This window comes from Candida metapsilosis, assembly GCF_017655625.1.
Source record: "Candida metapsilosis strain BP57 chromosome Unknown scaffold6, whole genome shotgun sequence".
In the NCBI taxonomy this organism is placed as follows: Eukaryota; Fungi; Ascomycota; class Pichiomycetes; order Serinales; family Debaryomycetaceae; genus Lodderomyces; species Lodderomyces metapsilosis.
The window spans coordinates 280,770-299,060 of NW_027138164.1; the positions used below are offsets into that span (position 1 = coordinate 280,770).

At 38.8% G+C, this 18,291-nt stretch overlaps 5 protein-coding genes and 1 pseudogene across 6 annotated transcripts; 2 read left to right on the forward strand and 4 right to left on the reverse strand. All coding sequences in view use genetic code 12, as the record gives it.

Annotated features, from left to right (window-relative positions):
- Window positions 1-14: 14 nt before the first annotated feature.
- Window positions 15-4,482, reverse strand: I9W82_004321 (PMR1; the record flags this gene model as incomplete). The annotated part of the gene is made up of 2 exons (XM_067693382.1): window positions 15-2,816; window positions 3,343-4,482. The coding sequence occupies 2 exons, from the start codon at window positions 4,480-4,482 to the stop codon at window positions 15-17; spliced, it is 3,942 nt and encodes a 1,313-aa protein (XP_067547109.1).
- A 116-nt stretch (window positions 4,483-4,598) lies between these two features.
- Window positions 4,599-7,529, reverse strand: I9W82_004322 (uncharacterized protein; the record flags this gene model as incomplete). The annotated part of the gene is made up of 1 exon (XM_067693383.1): window positions 4,599-7,529. One exon carries the CDS (start codon window positions 7,527-7,529, stop codon window positions 4,599-4,601), a length of 2,931 nt encoding a protein of 976 aa, XP_067547110.1.
- Window positions 7,530-7,686: 157 nt separating this feature from the next.
- On the reverse strand, window positions 7,687-9,372 carry HGT13 (Hgt13p; the record flags this gene model as incomplete). The annotated part of the gene is made up of 1 exon (XM_067693384.1): window positions 7,687-9,372. One exon carries the CDS (start codon window positions 9,370-9,372, stop codon window positions 7,687-7,689), a length of 1,686 nt encoding a protein of 561 aa, XP_067547111.1.
- A 1,513-nt stretch (window positions 9,373-10,885) lies between these two features.
- On the reverse strand, window positions 10,886-13,591 carry GPH1 (glycogen phosphorylase; the record flags this gene model as incomplete). Its single annotated transcript, XM_067693385.1, has 1 exon — window positions 10,886-13,591. One exon carries the CDS (start codon window positions 13,589-13,591, stop codon window positions 10,886-10,888), a length of 2,706 nt encoding a protein of 901 aa, XP_067547112.1.
- A 964-nt stretch (window positions 13,592-14,555) lies between these two features.
- Window positions 14,556-15,680, forward strand: I9W82_004325 (uncharacterized protein; the record flags this gene model as incomplete). The annotated part of the gene is made up of 1 exon (XM_067693386.1): window positions 14,556-15,680. The coding sequence occupies one exon, from the start codon at window positions 14,556-14,558 to the stop codon at window positions 15,678-15,680; it is 1,125 nt and encodes a 374-aa protein (XP_067547113.1).
- Window positions 15,681-16,633: 953 nt separating this feature from the next.
- Window positions 16,634-17,798, forward strand: I9W82_004326 (annotated as a pseudogene). Its single transcript has 2 exons — window positions 16,634-17,144; window positions 17,458-17,798. Coding segments are annotated over exons 1-2 (852 nt in total).
- Window positions 17,799-18,291: the final 493 nt, after the last annotated feature.

An 18,291-nucleotide genomic window follows, 5' to 3' on the forward strand; every position in this document is an offset into this window, starting at 1 on the left:
ACTATATCTTCTCTCTATACACCATAATTATAATTATTAGTAGTTATTGTCCTCCTTCTAACAAAATATTTCCTCACTTCATCAGCAATGAATACTGAACTAGTCAACAACATCAAACGTAAAATATCTCCCAAACTCAATGCTTCAGTTTGGAAAATCCCTTGGAAAAATGGTACATATACAGCACACAATTGTCCAATTAATGATCCAACAACGGCAACATTAAACATTTGATTCGTCATGCCCATGGTGAATATCGATTTCGAATAATGACGACATGATAACGCATTAAACATGTCAAATAATACAAAGCATGTGAATGTCATTGTGGTGTCTCTAGCTGTAATAACCCCATCCTTCATTTCCTTGACAAAAATGTACAATGTACCAATAATGATGATTGCTGCTGATTGCAACACACGTTTGATTAAATGGTTGGTGAGGATCTTATCATTACGTTTCCTTGGTGGTTTATTCATCACTTCATGATCAACTGGCTCCACTCCTAATGATTGAGCTGGTGGCCCATCCATCAAGATATTAATCCAAAGGATCTGCATTGCATTCAATGGATTAGGCAATCCAAAAAATGTACTCAATGCAATCAATGTCAATGCAGCAATACTGGTACTCAACTGAAATGTAATAAAATTTTGAATATTATTGAATATTCCTTTCCCTTCTTCAATGGCACTCAATATGGTACTAAAATCATCATCAGTTAAAACCATATCTGCAGCCTCTTTAGCAACATCAGTCCCATTCTTACCCATAGCAACACCAATATCTGCCAACTTCAACGCTGGTGCATCATTCACACCATCCCCTGTCATGGCAACAATATCACCTCTTCGCTGTAATGCCTTGACGATTTTCACTTTATGTTCTGGTGTGGTTCTGGCAAATACCGATACATCATGAATAGCTTCACTAAGAGTGCCTTCTTTAAGGTTATCAATTTGATCACCAGTCATCACCGACCGATCCCCAGTTATAGGCATACCTATTTGTTTGGCAATATTCATGGCCGTGGATGGGGAATCCCCAGTAATCATAATAACATGGACGCCACCTTTCATCAACATGGAAATCGATTTACCAACATTGGGCCTAGGTGGATCCTTCATACCAATCAATCCACAGAAAACCAATTCCTGAGGCTCACTATTTTCATCCTTTTCATTGATAAATTTCTTATTATTATGAGCAAATGCCAACACTCGTAACCCATCATGAGCCAAAACTTTCGATTTTTCATGAATGAGTTCCTTTATGGCGCCAGTGATTGGTTTCTCTTGTCCATGCTCATCATAGTACCTACTACAATGAGCCAAGATCTTTTCAGTGGCTCCCTTTGCCAACGTCTCAGCTTTATTCATATCTCCACTATGCACACAAACAGCCATATACTTTTTCGCAGACGAAAATGGCAACTCATAAACCCTTTCTCTTTGCCCACGAATATCTTCGAGTCCAAAATGGGGCAAACATTCGAGCAAAGCAATATCACTGGCATTTCCAACATATTTCTCACTTTCAGTAGAATATCGAGCATTATTACATATGTTTCCACACTCCAATACCTTTTTCATATTATCAGTCAATTGGTGATGCAAAGCATTATCATCAAGTCTTTCAACAACAAGGAATGGGGTATTGAAACTGCCTTTGAAGTCAGCAGTCCATATCTTGGTCACCGTCATGTGATTCTGAGTCAATGTACCAGTCTTGTCTGAACAAATAACATTAACTGAACCCAAGGTCTCTACACTGGGTAATCTCTTGACAATTGCCTTTTGTTTAGCCATTCGCAATACTCCCAATGCCAATGTGACTGTGACAATTATAGGAAGACCTTCAGGGATTGCCGCTACGGCTAAAGAAACAGAAATTTGAAACATATCAAGCCATGACCTTCCTTGGAATATACCAATAAGACAAATCAAACCAATAACGATGAAACTGAATATACTCAATTCTTTACCCAATTTATCCATTGCTTGTTGCAATGGAGTCTTTGGCTTTTCAATTTCACTCATCATTTCAAAAACTGTACCAAATACAGTTTGTGCTCCTACACCAACAACAATACCACTTCCATGGCCATCTCTTACCAATGTACCCATAAAAGCAATATCACTTCTCTCATTCACTGGCGGCTCCCTCGTGGTAACCTCATCAGTAGTCTTTTTCACTGGTCTATTCTCCCCAGTCAAGTTACTCTCATCAATAGTTAAATACACCGCCTCTGTTAGTCTCACATCAGCTGGTATTCTATCACCTTGAGAAAAATGCACCAAATCTCCTGGCACAACAGTTGATGCTAGCACGTGCGATGTATTACCATTTCTCGTCAACTTGGCCTCGGCAGGAACCAACTTGTTCAATGCCTCTAATGATTTTTCCGATCTATATTCCTGAACAAACCCTACCGTAACCACAATCGTGATTGCCAAAGATATACTAATGGCATCGTCTCTATTACCCATCCAAAAACTAATCACAGCTGATCCAATCAATAACAATATCAATGGATCTTGATAAAACGAGGAAATAAACTTCCATACTAAACTTTCATCATCATCACTATTCAATTCGTTTGCTCCATATATTGATCTACGGTTTAAAACATCTTGGTTGTTGCTTAGGCCAATCTTTAGATCAGTAGCTAGTTCCAAAGCTGTTTCTTCAACCGATTTCGAACAAAACTTTAGTGATGGCGTGTATGCCTTGATGGGAAGTTTCACTTGATTTGGGTCAATGTCAAATGGGTTGCTCATTCTTTCATGTAGGTGGGTAGGTACAGGATTGTAAATCTATCTATAAAAACAAGGGTGATCAATCTGATTAAGGAGTGTAATGGGTGTATAAAAGCGTGTTGCAAAAATAACTCTGAGTGTAGTTTTGAAAAAAATAGACGTGGAAGTTTAATGCCGTTGAAAGTGAACAGACAAAAAAAAAAAAAAAAAAGAAATCCAAATAGAAGCAAACTAAACAAAAAGAAGTGTCTTCTGTCTAAGAGAGAGAGAGAAGAAAAACAATCGTAAATACCCACGATGATTCGGTAGCACAGGGGGGAGCTTTCTACATCCGTCGGTCTTCATTACAGCCAACGCTGCTTCATCAGAAACGCATATCTCGCTTTCTCGAGTAACAGCTTTCTACCTCTCCGTTCAGTGTTGGTTGATTATTTTATTTTAATTTTCCTTTTTCATTTGGTCTGCGTCCGCCCCCCCGTGATGACTCTCTTCGGCCGTTAAAGTCCGCGCGAGTTTTATGGCGAAAAAATTTCCCTTTTCAGATAAGCCTACAAGAGCCTTTGAAAATGCACGTTTCTTATACCTCTACAACCTCTACAGCTGCCTTATTTAACCTATTCATGATAGCTAACCCTTCATTTGTCTCATCCACACCTTCAACAAAGATTACATCCACTTCATCTTCCTCATCCACTTGTCTCAACAACTTAAATAGATTCCTTGAAATGTCTTCTCCAGTTTTACCCAACTCTTTAACCACGTCAATACCATTGAAATCTTTAAACTGCTTGGATTTCAATAAGGCAACTTTTGTTTCACCCAAGTCGATATTGTGTTCCTTCAAATACCGAGCAATCACCTCCTGCCCATCACCACAGTTGATAAATAGTATAACTTTTGCATTCGGCGAATAATGCTTGTACTTCATTCCTGGCGTCTTTACTGCCTCATTACTCTCCGCAGTACGTTTAGCTATTTGTACATTCTCCCACTCTTTCCCACCAACTCTTTTCAAATCCTCTACTGATATCCCACCAGGACGAAGTAACATTGGCGGCGAACATAACCCATTCACCACAGTTGACTCCACTCCCACAGTACTTGCTCCCCCATCCAACACAATCGGTATCTTACCCAGTAAATCATGCATTACATGTTGTGCCATCGTAGGACTAGGCTTAGTTGATGAATTGGCCGATGGAGCAGCTAATGGCAAATCACTAATTGCAATCAATGCTCTTGCGACGGGGTGCCGGGGCATCCTTACAGCAAAAGTATCCTGATTTGCTGTGACATACTTGGAAACAGGAGACCCTTTATGTACAGGTAGTAGAATAGTCAATGGACCTGGCCAAAACTCATCAATCAATTTGTGATAAATTTGGGGAATTTCGTAGTCTTGAGGTAGAAGTTTGCTTTGTAATTGTGCAAGTGACGATATATGAACAATCAATGGATTATCGGCTGGCCTGTTCTTAGCTCGGTAGATAGATTTCACAGATTCATCGGACAAGGCAGACCCACCAAGACCATAAACTGTTTCAGTTGGAAACCCAACCACATTATCTGTTGTTTGTAATTCCCTTGCTGCTACCTTGAGATTCTCTTCAGTCTCCTTGTCATTGATATGGGGTAGGAGTTGCTCTTTTGAAAACACTATCAGTTCTGGTCTAACCTTGAGTAGCTTTGTAGTGAAAGACATGGCACGTTGAAGAGTTTTCATTAGTTCTAGAAGATCTAGAAATGAAAAAAAAAAAAATAAAAAGATCGATGAGATGACAAAGATAAACTTTCGTTTTTTGTGTCGCAAGTGAGTCACGACACTGAAAAATATACACTCTAAAATATAAGACATTCACCAACAAGCTTTTTCTCCTTATCATTCAACTCTTCATAGTAATGACTGAACCCACCTAGGTTCTTACTAGTACATTCTCTGAAAAATTCCACCAACAATGTCTTTAAACTATCATCATCGGCTCTTTCCTTGTGGTTATCATCAACATACGATTTCAACTTGGCAAAATTGGGCACTCCAATGTCATCCATATCTTCCCAACCTTCCTCATCATCTTGAGCTTGGACATTGTCTCCTTGCGCAAAGTCATCGGCACCAGGTTGCTGACACTGAAATTGCAACTCACCAACTAAAAGCTTCAAGATCTTTAGTGGTGCGGAAATCTGAGTATACCTATCTGGCATCGATTTCGCCATCGATCTCGTAATAATCAAATCTCCATCATATGGGATTATTTCACCATTAACAACCAAATTGGATATTCTTGCATCACCTAATGTGAATATCCTAGCCAACGCCAAAGAGTTTTGCTTTATCTGCTCAAATCCTCGAGTAACTTCATACGAATCAAACCAAATAGGCAACACCACTTCCAAACCGGATTTCTGGTTCACCACCATACTGCTTAAAAAGTTGATTGTGTCTTCTGGAGACTTGAGCACTAATTTACAAAACACCATGATCAAGTTTTCAATGGTGATGGTCTCCTTAGCAATAACAAGTCGATTGACAGTTGCCTCAAGTATTTGAATCAATAACTGTGGAGACAAGTAGTCTTGAAACTCACTAACTAGTGACGCTACAATCAACCCACATCTATTTGCAGCACTATCAGATAATTGTGGAGACAAAAACTTGGATACAATTTGCATCATTGATTCAAGTCCAGGAACTCCAGATGCATCTTTATAGTTGACAAATGAGCTAGATGCTTTGCAGATCAACTCGTCAAATACTTCCCCACCACTTTGAAGGACCTGGTCGTCAGACGACTTAAGTAAAACGCTTTGCAATATAGGATAAGTGTACTCGAAAATTGTTGGAGGTAACTCACCCGGTGCCGACTTTAAAATTATACTGAGAAGCTCCAAACTTAAATACAAGTGAGGCGTGTACTCACCATTGCTCTTATCCATCACTTCGAATATAAATGGTAACGACTTTTCACACGCATTGATGTAGTCCTGGGTATCAATATTTTGCAACAACTCAGTCAAACAATCAGAAGAGTCCGATATCAACTGAACATTTGCTGGGTCTTTGAAGGCAATTTTGAAAATCATGTCAATGACGCTGATCCCTTGCACAATTTGTTCCTTTGCCGCATAGGTGTGGTTGATTGATATTCCCAGGGTTATCGCTTCCAACAATACTGGAAGCCCATCTTCTTCACATTCCTCCAACAACGAGTATACAAGTTTGAAAATGATCAACTGAAGTGAATGATCTAAGGTGGAAAACTCAATCACTTGCTGGAAGTAGCTGCAACTGACAAGCGTCGATACACGAATCAAAGGGTCTGCTTTTTCTGCAAAAACAAGAATATTAGCAAACACTCTTTGAGCTTCCTTTTCCATAAAATTTTCAAAGTACTTTGGCAAAAGAAGTATACATCTTGATGTAACTATCTTACTGTCATACTTTATAAGTGAAAGCAACGTGCTCAATTCAACTTCGGGCAACTGAGTATCGTTTGATAACAAACCCTCCAATGTATAAAGTTCAGCCTCCAACAACCTCTCATCATTAGAAAACAGTTTCACAATCAAATCACAAATCTCGCGAGTATCTTTTTCATTCAACTCTCCCCACAAGTCCAATATCGCATCACGCGAAAGTATATCCACAGATAAACCAGTAACATCACTCACATAGGCATTGATATCCTCTTCATACTCTTCCAACTTCTCCCTCGACAAAGCGGAGCACGTTACAGCATCTCGGTAAAACTGCTCAATGGAGGCCACCTCTGAAATCAGAACATCGTGTTGAATACTGGCAATAGTGTTGAACAAATTATAAGTCAATGCATTAATCACTTCTTGTGCATCCAACTCAGAGGCCACTGGTGCGTCAAAAGTGTTTACAGCAACATTATTGTACACCGGGGCTAACAAATGTAGGTTCTGTACAGTAGCCACCAAGAAGCTCTGCTTAAGTTCAGTTGATATTCGCTGATGAAAGTGGCCAATAACAGAACCAATGACTTTAAAAAGGGTGCTTTTGAAATCCAACTGAGTCAAGTTGGTACCATCAGATTTTATCAAGTTTAGTAGGATCTCCAAAGTAGCATTTACCTGCTGGATAACTGTTTGTTTCCTATCCTCGTTAGCAAACGCCTCGGGACTTTCAAAAACAGCCAACACATTCTCGTACAACCTCAAAGCTTGTATTTTCACCTTAATTCCAATTCCGGAGTTTTGCAAAATTTGATTCAAATGGGAGTTAATTCCAAGGCCAACACCTCCATTCCAAAATTGCTCCTCGGTAATCAAATCATCAATCAAATCCGTCAACACTTGTAGCCCTCCCAACATGGCAACTTCGTTGTTCAAATTGGAAGCTGCGTGGTACAACTGGTTAATCAAATCTGGCCATTCATCTGGGTAGTCAACTGATGCTATTTGCACAATTGCATAAGCAGCTCCGTTTCTAATCTTTGAATTCTCCGAGCTCAAAACTAACTCCAACAATTTCGACCTAATAACTTTTTTCAATTCTTGATCGATTGTTGGTCCAATAAATGAGGGGAACCCCAAGGACCAAAACTGAGGAACCAATCGTTTCAAATGAAGTAGACACGATTGTCGGACATCAATGGGGATGGAATTGTTTAATGATGCTTCTAGTATCAAGTAAGTAGCCTCAGAAGGGTTGCTTTTCACGACTTCATTAAATTCTAACTCTGCTGATTTCCGAACAATGTTATCTGGCGATGTCTGATTAACTATCAATTGAAGTATATCTGGCATTTGTTGATGAAGTGAAGAGAAAGAAAAATAATAAAAAAAATAAAAAAGCAAAAAAAAACAAAAACTTTAAACCATGCGATCTTTTTGCAACAACGCGAGAATTCTACCAGAAAGTTCCTTTATTCTAAACCTGCTTTATACTGAATCTATGTACATTCTACTCAAGTAAACTTTCTCTGCCCACGTCATCAATATGTTCAGTGATTGGCTTTTCCAAATCAGTACCATGACTTCTCTTTGGTGTATTCTTTTCGATTTGAACCACCTTCCAAGGTTGCTTGACAGGACATTGATTGAAAATAAAGTCCATTTCTTCCAAGGTACGGCCTGAAGTTTCAGGGTAAAGGAAGTATATTGTTGGTGCCATCAAAATGTTAATAACAGCAAAAATCGTGTATGTGTAGTATTTGATGTTTTTAAAAGCAACTGGAGTAATCATGACAATAAGGAAATTGAAAGCCCAATTACTTGCTGTAGACAATGCTGCTGTTGGAGCTCTTAATTGCAATGCCGAGATTTCAGGTGGGTACAACCATGTGGCACCAAGATACGACATACCGAAAACAGAATTGAAAACGAATAAAAATACAGTGGCAGCAATACCTGGTGCAGTACTGCTTCTTCCAGCGTTGTATGCTGTTTCAGATTTCCATGCAGCCACTGTCAAAGCCACCATGGACATTGATTGACCAATGGCACCCCAAAATAATAACTTTCTCCTTCCAACTCTTTCAATGAACAAGATACCAAACAAGGAAGCCAAAAAGTATTCAGTACCATTACATGCGGCCAAAACTCTAGACTCAAGAGGTTTCATATGGAGATAACTCTCAAAGATTGTACCAGCATAGTATGTGATTAAATTGATTCCGGAAATTTGTTGCATAATTTGTGACCAACAAGCTAAACTCAAACGATGGAAGTTTCTGGTTGAACCTTGACTGGTCAAAGCTTTAAGACTAAAACCTTCATCATTGGCCCTTTCCAAATCAATAGCACTTTGAATTTCGGTCAACTGGTCAGTAATCTTTTCATCTCCTTCGGGAAGGTTGTACAATGCACTAAAGACAATCCTTGCTTCTCTAACTCTTCCCTTTCCCATTAACCAACGTGGAGACTCTGGAAACTTGAAAACAAACAAGATCAAAAGGATTGGGAATATGGCTTGAAGCACAACTGGAATTCTCCAAGAAATGGCCTTGGTATCATTTCCTCCCCTGTCAATGAAATAAAATCCGAAATCAACCCAGTATGAGATAGTGATTCCCAAGGTGATCAAACTACCTTCCATCATAATCAACTTACCTCTGGATTTGGCTTTACTCATTTCCGCTGACCAAACGGGCACAGTGGATGTCAAGTAACCTGTACCAAATCCCGTGAAAACTCTTGCTATAGCTAAGTGAGTAACTGTAAATGCCGAGGCTTGCAAGGCAGCTCCAATCAACACAATAACACAACCTAAAAACATACATTTGATTCTTCCCAACCTATCACCAAGATAAACTGTCGACAAGGCTGCAAAACCACAACCAAGCTCGTAAACAGCAATAACTGCGCCCTGCAACGTGGAATTAGTCTTTGATGTCATTGAAGGAAATGTTTTTTCAAAAGACCCAAGAGTTAACAAACTTCCATAAACACCTTGATCATAACCAAATAGTAAGAAACCAACACCAGCAAATACCGAGACTGCATAGTTTAATTTTTGGCCAGACATTCCCAAAAAGGAATGTATTCTTTGAGGATCTTCACAATCATTTAAATCAACAGAAAGATTTTGTTGAGACTTTTCAGAGAACTCACTGCCTGAGACAGCTGCTTTAACTTCGTCGGAGTCCATAGTGGGCAATAGTATAGGAAAAGAAAGGTGAAAATTTTTTATGTTTGAATGTTTCATGAATTATGTCTTATTTATATTTCCCCATTTTGAAACCCCCCAGTGTCTATTATTAGACGTGTTTCTTTGCTTACAGTTGTAGCACACGCCATATTGGTTAATATACGTACACAAAAGTGAAAGCTGTCATTGTTTTGAAGTGAAAATTTTTTTAGCCCTTATTTTTAGCATCTTTGCATAAGTTAGAACTATGTCGTTTGCCGTGTGGAGAAAATAGGTGACGTGATTGTAAGATTGTGGTGTAAAAAGATGAAGGATTTGGGAAGAGCACTTTATCTTTGATCTCTCCAGCCCATGTGGCGTGCACATGGTCGTCTCGTTTGTTGTATTTTCTTTTTGCGGTCTTTTTACTTTAAAAAGAAGAAAGGTGGGGAAGAGATTTACACAATGTCATCATTATATACAGGAAATACTGGAGTTGCTGGTATGTCATCAAAATAGTTTTATTGTTTTTTAAGCTGGTTGATTTTTATAATATAGTCAAGTATTGAGGTTTTTGTTTACATTTTTTCGGTTATTTATGGCATTTGAAAAGAAATTTCCACCAACTATTATACCCTCCGTGCATCGGAAATTTCCCTCGCTTTGGGTTACTCTTATTCGTGGTTACCGTTGAAAGTGCCATTTCTTTTACGCAAAAGGAGTTGACCAGTTGTCATTTGTGTTACGGTCTTTCGACTTGAGCCTATTTGTTCCTTCGGGGTCGTACGTTTAGTAGAGATCTGCAAGAAACTTCTTGTTCCCCGCCTTCAAATATAGTTCGCTTTTGTGCCCTGTCAGCCAAGAGAACCTTAACACTAGTGCTGTCAACAGAGCATTTCTTGGAGTGCCCGCAGATGCTACAACATTTACAACCATGTCAAACCTTTGCTTCCTCTTTAGTCATTACGACAAAGAGTAAATACAACGTTCGGGGTACCAGAACTCGCTCACTGGGTCGTGTAAATCGATACGAAGGCTTTTCATGGTTCTCGTAATTGTGTATGGAATAGTCCACGGCAATTTTTGTCCCCATGGAGTTAATAATGACACAAAAAGCGGGCGGAAAAAAGTTTTTTTTTTATTTCTTTTTACATTTCACGTCAAACTTTTATTACGTCATTGGTGAAGCCCTGAGGCACTCCAATCCTTCCAACTCCCGATAGAGCACTGGCATACTGTAGCAGTAAGTGCTCGCTTACTTCTTATCTCTACTCCCCACGCCTCCTTCGCTTTCATTTCAGAGAAACCGCAACTCCGAAAAAATAACGGATAAAAAAAGAAACAATAGGGATCTCCATTATTTACAAATTTATTGTTCTTATTGTTCCTCCACACTCGACAACACGCCACAAGATCGGAGCCCCGAAGGAAGAACGCGATTCTACTATAAATTCCATTTAAAATTCAACTTCTATACTCGAGGATATATATAAAAAGAAAAACACACAACACTTCTATTCAAACGGCAAAAACACTAAATATTAGATGGTTCAATATTCCAGATATTTTCAGCATACTCATCAATACATCTATCACTGGAAAAGAATCCCATATTGGCAACACTCCAAACTGATTTCCTAACCCATCTCTTCAAATGGTCTTCATCTTCAGCATCAGCACCATGGTGGCCAAATACATTTTCAACTTTTCTTTGGGCATCCAAGTACAAGTCAAAGTCATCAGAAACTAGGTAATAATCACCATGGTCTCTGATACTTTCAATCAATGGCTTGAAATCATCAGGGTTGCCGAATTTTCCTTGTTGAATAGCATCAAACACTTTTTGTAAAGTCTCTGGAATATGAACTCCTTCAACGAAATGCTTGTGTCTGATTTCTTCAACTGATTCAGCCAAGTTTCCGAAAAGGAAAATGTTTTCTTCACCAATTTCACGAGTGATTTCAACATTGGCTCCATCAACAGTACCAATAATCAATCCACCATTCAAAGCAAACTTCATATTGGATGTACCTGAAGCTTCTGTACCAGCAGTGGAAATATGATTTGACAAGTCTGAACCTGGACAGATAATTTCTGCTTTGGAGACATTGTAGTCTGGAATAAACACAACTTTCAAGAGGTTGCCAATCTCGGTATCGTTATTGACAACTTCACCAACTTTGCAAATCAAGTGAATGATTGTTTTGGCCATGTAGTAACCTGGTGCAGCTTTACCACCAAAGATTGATGCTTTGGAAATGTAGTGCTTCTCCTTGATTTCATCAATTGAAACTCCCTTAGCAATCAATTCTTTGATACGCAAGTATCTATAAATGACTGAAAAGATATTCATCTGTTGTCTCTTGTATTCATGAATTCTCTTGACTTGAACATCGAAAAGCAAAGTAGGATCAACATCAACATCAGTTTCTTGTTTAATCAAAGCTGCCAACTTACGTTTATTGTTAAATTTAATAGCATCCCATTCTCTCAAAAACTTTTCATCATCAATAAACTTTTCCAATTGCTTTAGTCTTCCAAGGTTTGTCAAATATTCATAGTTTGGATCATCCAATTTCTTTGAAATCAAAGCAGCCAATTCAGGGTTGGCTTGTCTCAACCAACGTCTTGGAGTAATACCATTTGTAACATTGGTGAACTTATCCGGTCCAAAAATCTTGACAAAATCTTTAAAAATGGTGGTCTTGATCAATTCCGAGTGCAATTCGGCAACACCGTTGACCTTGTGTGAACCAATAATAGCTAAATAAGCCATTCTTACAGATTTAGGATGTCCTTCTTCAATAATGGAAGCTCTTGTCAACAAGTCACGGTCTTCTGGGAACCTGTGCTCAACCCATTTCAAGAAAAAGAAGTTGATATCGTAAATAATCTCCAAATGTCTTGGAAGTAAGTGACCAATGATATCAACTGGCCATTTCTCTAAAGCTTCTGCCAAGACTGTGTGGTTGGTGTAAGCAAAGACCTTGGTGACAATTGACCATGCATAGTCCCAGTCCAAACCTTCTAAATCAACCAAAATTCTCTGCAATTCAACAATGGCCAATGTTGGATGAGTATCGTTCAATTGGATGGCAACTTGGTCTGGGAATTTGTCCCACTTGTTTTTGTAATTCTTTTTGAATCTACGCACAATATCGTGCAATGAAGCTGCAACCCAAAAGTATTGTTGTTTCAATCTTAATATTTTTCCTTGTTCAAAGTTATCATTTGGGTAAAGTACAGCAGTGATACCCTCAGCACTTTGCTGAGCTGCTACTGATTGCTGGTAGTCTCCTGCATTAAACTTTGTAAAGTCAAACTCATGAGTTGGCTTAGCATTCCACAATCTCAAATTGTTTGTATTGTCGGTGTTGTAGCCAGGAACGGGGAAGTCAGCAGGAACTGCCAAGATTCTTTCTCCACCGCTCCAGCTCTTTTTAACCTTACCAGTGTTGGGGTCTTGCTCTTGATAAACATATCCATAAAAATCAACTGGGATACGAATTTCATGTCTGTCCAAAACCCATGGATTGGTATATTTCAACCAGTAATCGGGAGCCTCAACCTGGTAGCTATCGATAATTTGTTGCTTGAAAATACCATACTGGTAGTTGAGACCATAACCCCAACCAGAATAGTTTTTGGAAGACAAGGAGTCAACAAAACAAGCCGCCAATCTACCTAAACCACCATTACCTAAACCGGCATCTGGCTCTTGTTCCAAGACATCTTCCAAACTGAAACCAAGATCGTTTAAAGAAGCTCTAGTGTTTTTCTCGCACTTCAAGTTGATCAATGCATTGTCCATGGCTCTTCCCATCAAAAACTCCAACGACAAATAGTAGACTCTTTTTCCATCTTGGATAGTTTGTCTCTGTTGAGTATTGGACCAATCAATAACCAATGCATCTCTCACAGTGTTTGCAGCAGCTTGATAAGCAGCCAATTCATCACAATTGTACATCGACCTACCCAATGACATTTCAACGTGGTTCACAAATTCCTTTTCAAATTTGTCAGAATTGTCAACAATTGTGTGAACATTGTCCTCTTTGTTACGAGGACCTCTGTAATTAGAGTCCAATATGTCCAATTGAGAGTACCTGAACCATGTTTGCTTAGCGGAAGCGGGAATTTCGGCATCCAATGCAATAATTTGGTTGGGAGTGAACCCAGTATTGGTTCTCTTCAAAGGAGGGTGTGGTAATGTTGAAGGAGTAAGGTAATCGTGAGACATGGTGTACTAAATAAGGACAAAGAGTAACACCAATTGAGCTTTGATACAGAAAAAAAAGGGAAATAGTAATTGTCAAAAATTGGGAAATATTGCTATGTATATATACGAAAAGGGGAGAGAGAGAGGGAGAACATTTGTCCATTTTTTATAATTTTGTTTTTGTGTGAGCAAATGGCTTATGTCGGAGTTTAATAAGATCCCCGATAAAAAAATTGTTTTTTAGTGTGGTACTCGGAGCATAGCAGTACGAAACTTATGAGATATTGAAAGGGGGGGAAGACGGTGCTTGCCTTTTGGGACCCCTTGTGGCTTTTCCATTGTTCTATAACCACTACTGATTACTCCACAATCGACTCCAAAGATTGACTGTCACAAACATAAAACAAAAAAAAAAAATAATCATTCGATAATTTTGAGTCGAAAGACAAAGTTAATTTCTTAGAGTGAAGCTTCCACATGAAGAAAAGAACATCTGATTGAACAATGGATTCGGGAGTTGCGGAGACCACCATGTTTAACACGAGTCACTTGTGTTTCTGACCCAACAAAAACAATTCTGTGCAGCGAATGAAGTGTCCGGAGAACGTGGGGAGTTTCTTGTTTGGTTTTGCGCAATGTAACAAACTTATCAACGAGGGTTTCCTTATCTATTGCTAGATGGTTAGGTGCAAGCCACGATAGTTAGTAGTCAGATGTAGAAGCACACGGCAGTCTCTCTTATGCAATCAAATGTCTCTAGACTTTCTCTTTGCTTCAAAAGGTGAAGCACATACGCGACAGCCACAGTGCCATAGTACAAATGGCTCCCATTTCATTGTCGTGTCGCAAAAACTCTCCCACAACAAATGAAAATGCGACAAAGGAAAAAACATTGAAAGACGAAAAAAAAAAAGTTTAAACATCGGAAATTTTCAACTCTATCACGTCTTAAAATCAAAACAAAAACTTTCATCCTTAGTCAATTATGTCAGCAGCATACCCACCAAAAAGCATAGTTTTAGCCAAAGTTAAAGGATACCCAGCATGGCCAGCAATGGTATTAGATGCTGCTTTATTACCATCACACATTCTCAACAAGCGACCTATGAATAAACAACACGAACCAACGCCAAATATATTGCCTATAAAATTCTTTAGTGATGACACGTATATATGGATTAAATCTGGTGACCTTAAGCCGTTGAGTAAAGATGATATTGCTGCTCATTTTGTCCAAAGTTCACAAAAGAGAAGAAAGGATACCGTGTTGGAACAAGCATTTAAACTTGCTCAAGATCCATTGGATATGAAGGAATTCATCAAATACGGGTCAAAGGGAGCACCAGAGGGTGTGGACATTGATGCAGACGAGGAGGAAGGGGAAGAGGAGGACGATGTTGTGGTGAAGATTCCTCCTCGTAAGAAGCAAAAAGTGGTTGCCCCAGCAGATAAGAGAAGCCTTGCTGAAGCTAAGAAAGAAGCCGAAAGGGAGTTACTAGCCCAGTACGATTCAGATTGGGGAGTACAAGACATTAACAAGTATAGCATCAAAGAGGGAAACTATATCTACGATAGCCTAGAGGAACAAAAAACAGTATTTGCAAAAATTCCAGACACCAATGAATTCGCTGAACTTTATGGAAAACCAATTGAAAAGTTTAAAAAGATTGAGGAGGATGTTCTTGAGCAATTATTATCTGAGGATGCCAACACCGATGAACTTTGTCATCTGTTGACCCAGTTACTGAATCTAATTAGTAAGATACCTAGGTCGGTGATAACCAAAAGTAAGCTTTTGAGGGCCTTGATACTAGATCAGAGGAAACAATGCTCAGATGATGACAACGGCGTACTTCAATTTAAAGACAAGACAAGTAAGATTTTGAAGAGGTTGGGAATTGAAGTTAGAGAGAATACAGAAGAAGAACTTGAAGTCAAGAGTGATGCTCCTACTGCTAATTCGACTCCGGTAAGTACAGCACAGTCCACTCCTGAAGTTGCCGACCCAGTGAGGGCAGAAGTTGAGATTAAAGTGGACCAAGAAGTTGCAAACTCTGCTAGTTCACCATTAAAGCATGAAGTGGAAGTGAATGGAGCAGCAACCCACTGAGCCTTTCCCATAGGACACTTTATATACAGTCTTTTTATTTGTTATTCATACGACAAATTAATGATCGTTTTTGGGTTTAATCCTGTATATAAAACATATAGTAAATAAACACGACCTCTTCCTTCTAAAAAGAGGAAAAATCAAAACTTTTTGCAACCAAAATGAAAATCAATCAATAAACTATTCACTGCAAGGATGATCAATCGACCTGTTAACTAAAAACCTGAATTGGTTGTGAAAGATAATCAGTAAAGCCTTGGGCTGGATAAAAAGGCGGAAATGAGCATGTTGGAATCCAATTAGCAGTACGTAGTAGCGAATCATCAAAGGGAGAGGCAGATAGCGATTTTGCAATCAAAAATTTCGCGCTGAAAAGCAGGTCCGAAAATGAGGAAACTATAGGAGAGTTGGTGCACAAGACAAATATAAAATCTTGATTTTCCATGAGTATTGAACCATGAAGCAAGAGCTTAAGCAGTGCGATGGTTTCCTTGTCAAGTTTACCTGTTGAGGTATTGGAAGAAGTTTTCCATCATCTCAACCAACACTATACGTTAACGTTAGCTCCACTACACTCCAGATTTTACTGCATTGCCAAACCCAAATTGTACAGGAACATATATGTTTATTCACCATGGTCATTATACGACGAACTGAAGGAACGAACTGATTTGAATGAAACTTTTCACATTTCGAAAAATCTCAACAACCGCAAAAGCGAGCGGTACACAATAATATCATCCCATACGCTTGAGAGGTACTTAGCAAAAATGGATAGGACACAAGAGATTTATCATTTGGAATTGTTCGCTCACAATGTGACGATGATTGATTGCATACTCAGGCACTTTGCAACAATTCGATATTTCGAGCTAGTAGCACTTTATAAGTCGGAAAATTGCAAGAAATATGTTTTGCCTTTGCAGTCATATCTTGACCTTTACTATTGTGGAATGATTTTCAATACTCCGCTTTATAAATTTGTGCGGCTGCTGTCACCGCATGAGAATGTCAAGCTGATTAAAATTTCTGACGCCTATTGTCGTAACAATCCAGAGTATCCTTCTTGGCTTCAAAATGTGAGTGAGCTAACAATCTACGTATATGATAGTGAAGAATACAAGCGATGCCGATTTCGTATGAGGTTGCAAGTGTTGGAAGTGTTGCAAAGTTATTTCAAGAACAAATCTGGTATCAATTTTCCCCTAAGTGATGTTTTCGAGACTCGTTACCTTCGTGAGCTAACTATAGATGGAGATATCAATATAGGTGCCATTTTTACTTGTGAGGACTTGGGGAACGTGTTTCCAAAGTTAGTCCAATTGTGTTTGCGAGTCTACGGTAAAAACTACGCACCCTCTGCGCTTCGGCAATTGAAAAGATTCACGCATGGCAAGTTGAGATCCCTTATTTTATCAAGTGAAAATACTCTGGAATGTGATGCAAGGGATGTATGTGAACTATGTACGCGATATCCCAATAGTTGTATCAATTGGTGGGGTCAGCAATGGAGTTCTTTCCGTCAGCTGTTTACTCACAAACTTATTGTCCTCAGTCCCAACCTTCCCTTCGGCGTGATTGGTTACCATATTTATGATACAAGCGATGGGGCTTTAACAAATTTCACACATGCTGTTACTAGTGATACTTCCAAAGAGGTTTTGGAAGTAAAGTTCCAAAGATGGTATACACTGGCTGAATTATTCATGATATACAACTACTATATAATATGAATTATCGGTATAGATAATGATGCTCCTTTACTTGCGCACTTTAGAACATATGAACAATTTAGCGTCGAAAATGTGGTTCAAAAATGATCTAAGACATTTAAGCCATGATAAACTATTATCTCTTGTGTCAACCCGCGCAAATGCTGAGTGTGATGCTAGGGCCGTATGTGGTTTGACCTCCAGGTATCCCAGAAGTTGCATTAACTGGTGGACGGAGGAGCCAGTAAATGGTTCAATGTTACCCACACACAATATGAAAGTCTTGAGTCACGATCTCCCATATGGTACCAGTAGGTATCATTTCCACTGCAATGAAGATTTCAAATTTGAACATAGTGTTATGAGAGGTGGTGAAAGTGAATTTCAAAAAGTGGTATACAAATGATGAATTATACACCATATATATGAAGTCTGCGTGGCCTCTGTTGTTATTGAGGACTTTTGATAATAATAGGAGATGAAAATGGCTAGGATGTGAAGACTTTAAAGTTAATGAAACATGATGATGTGAGATATAAGATAACAGTGGTATGTGTTTGTAGTGACTGATTATGAGATGGCGAAGATATAATGAATGTGAATAGTATGAACAGTAGTGGATAAGTACTCGAAAAATATTGTTATGTTAACTACTTTACTAAGTTTTGCCCTGTGTAGGTTGTTTAGATAATTTAGGTTAGAAAGTGTTGCGAAAAGTTATTTTGAGTATGTTCGTACGAAGTTTGTACGGTGCTGGAGCAAAATTAGTACGGTGAAAATTAATGTCCGTACAAAAAAGTGGTACGGTGCCCGTATAAAAATCAAAAAAAAAAATCGACGTAGTATCTTGTTGGAAGGAATCAACTTGAGCAGTAACAGGTGGAACAGCAGAAGAGGGA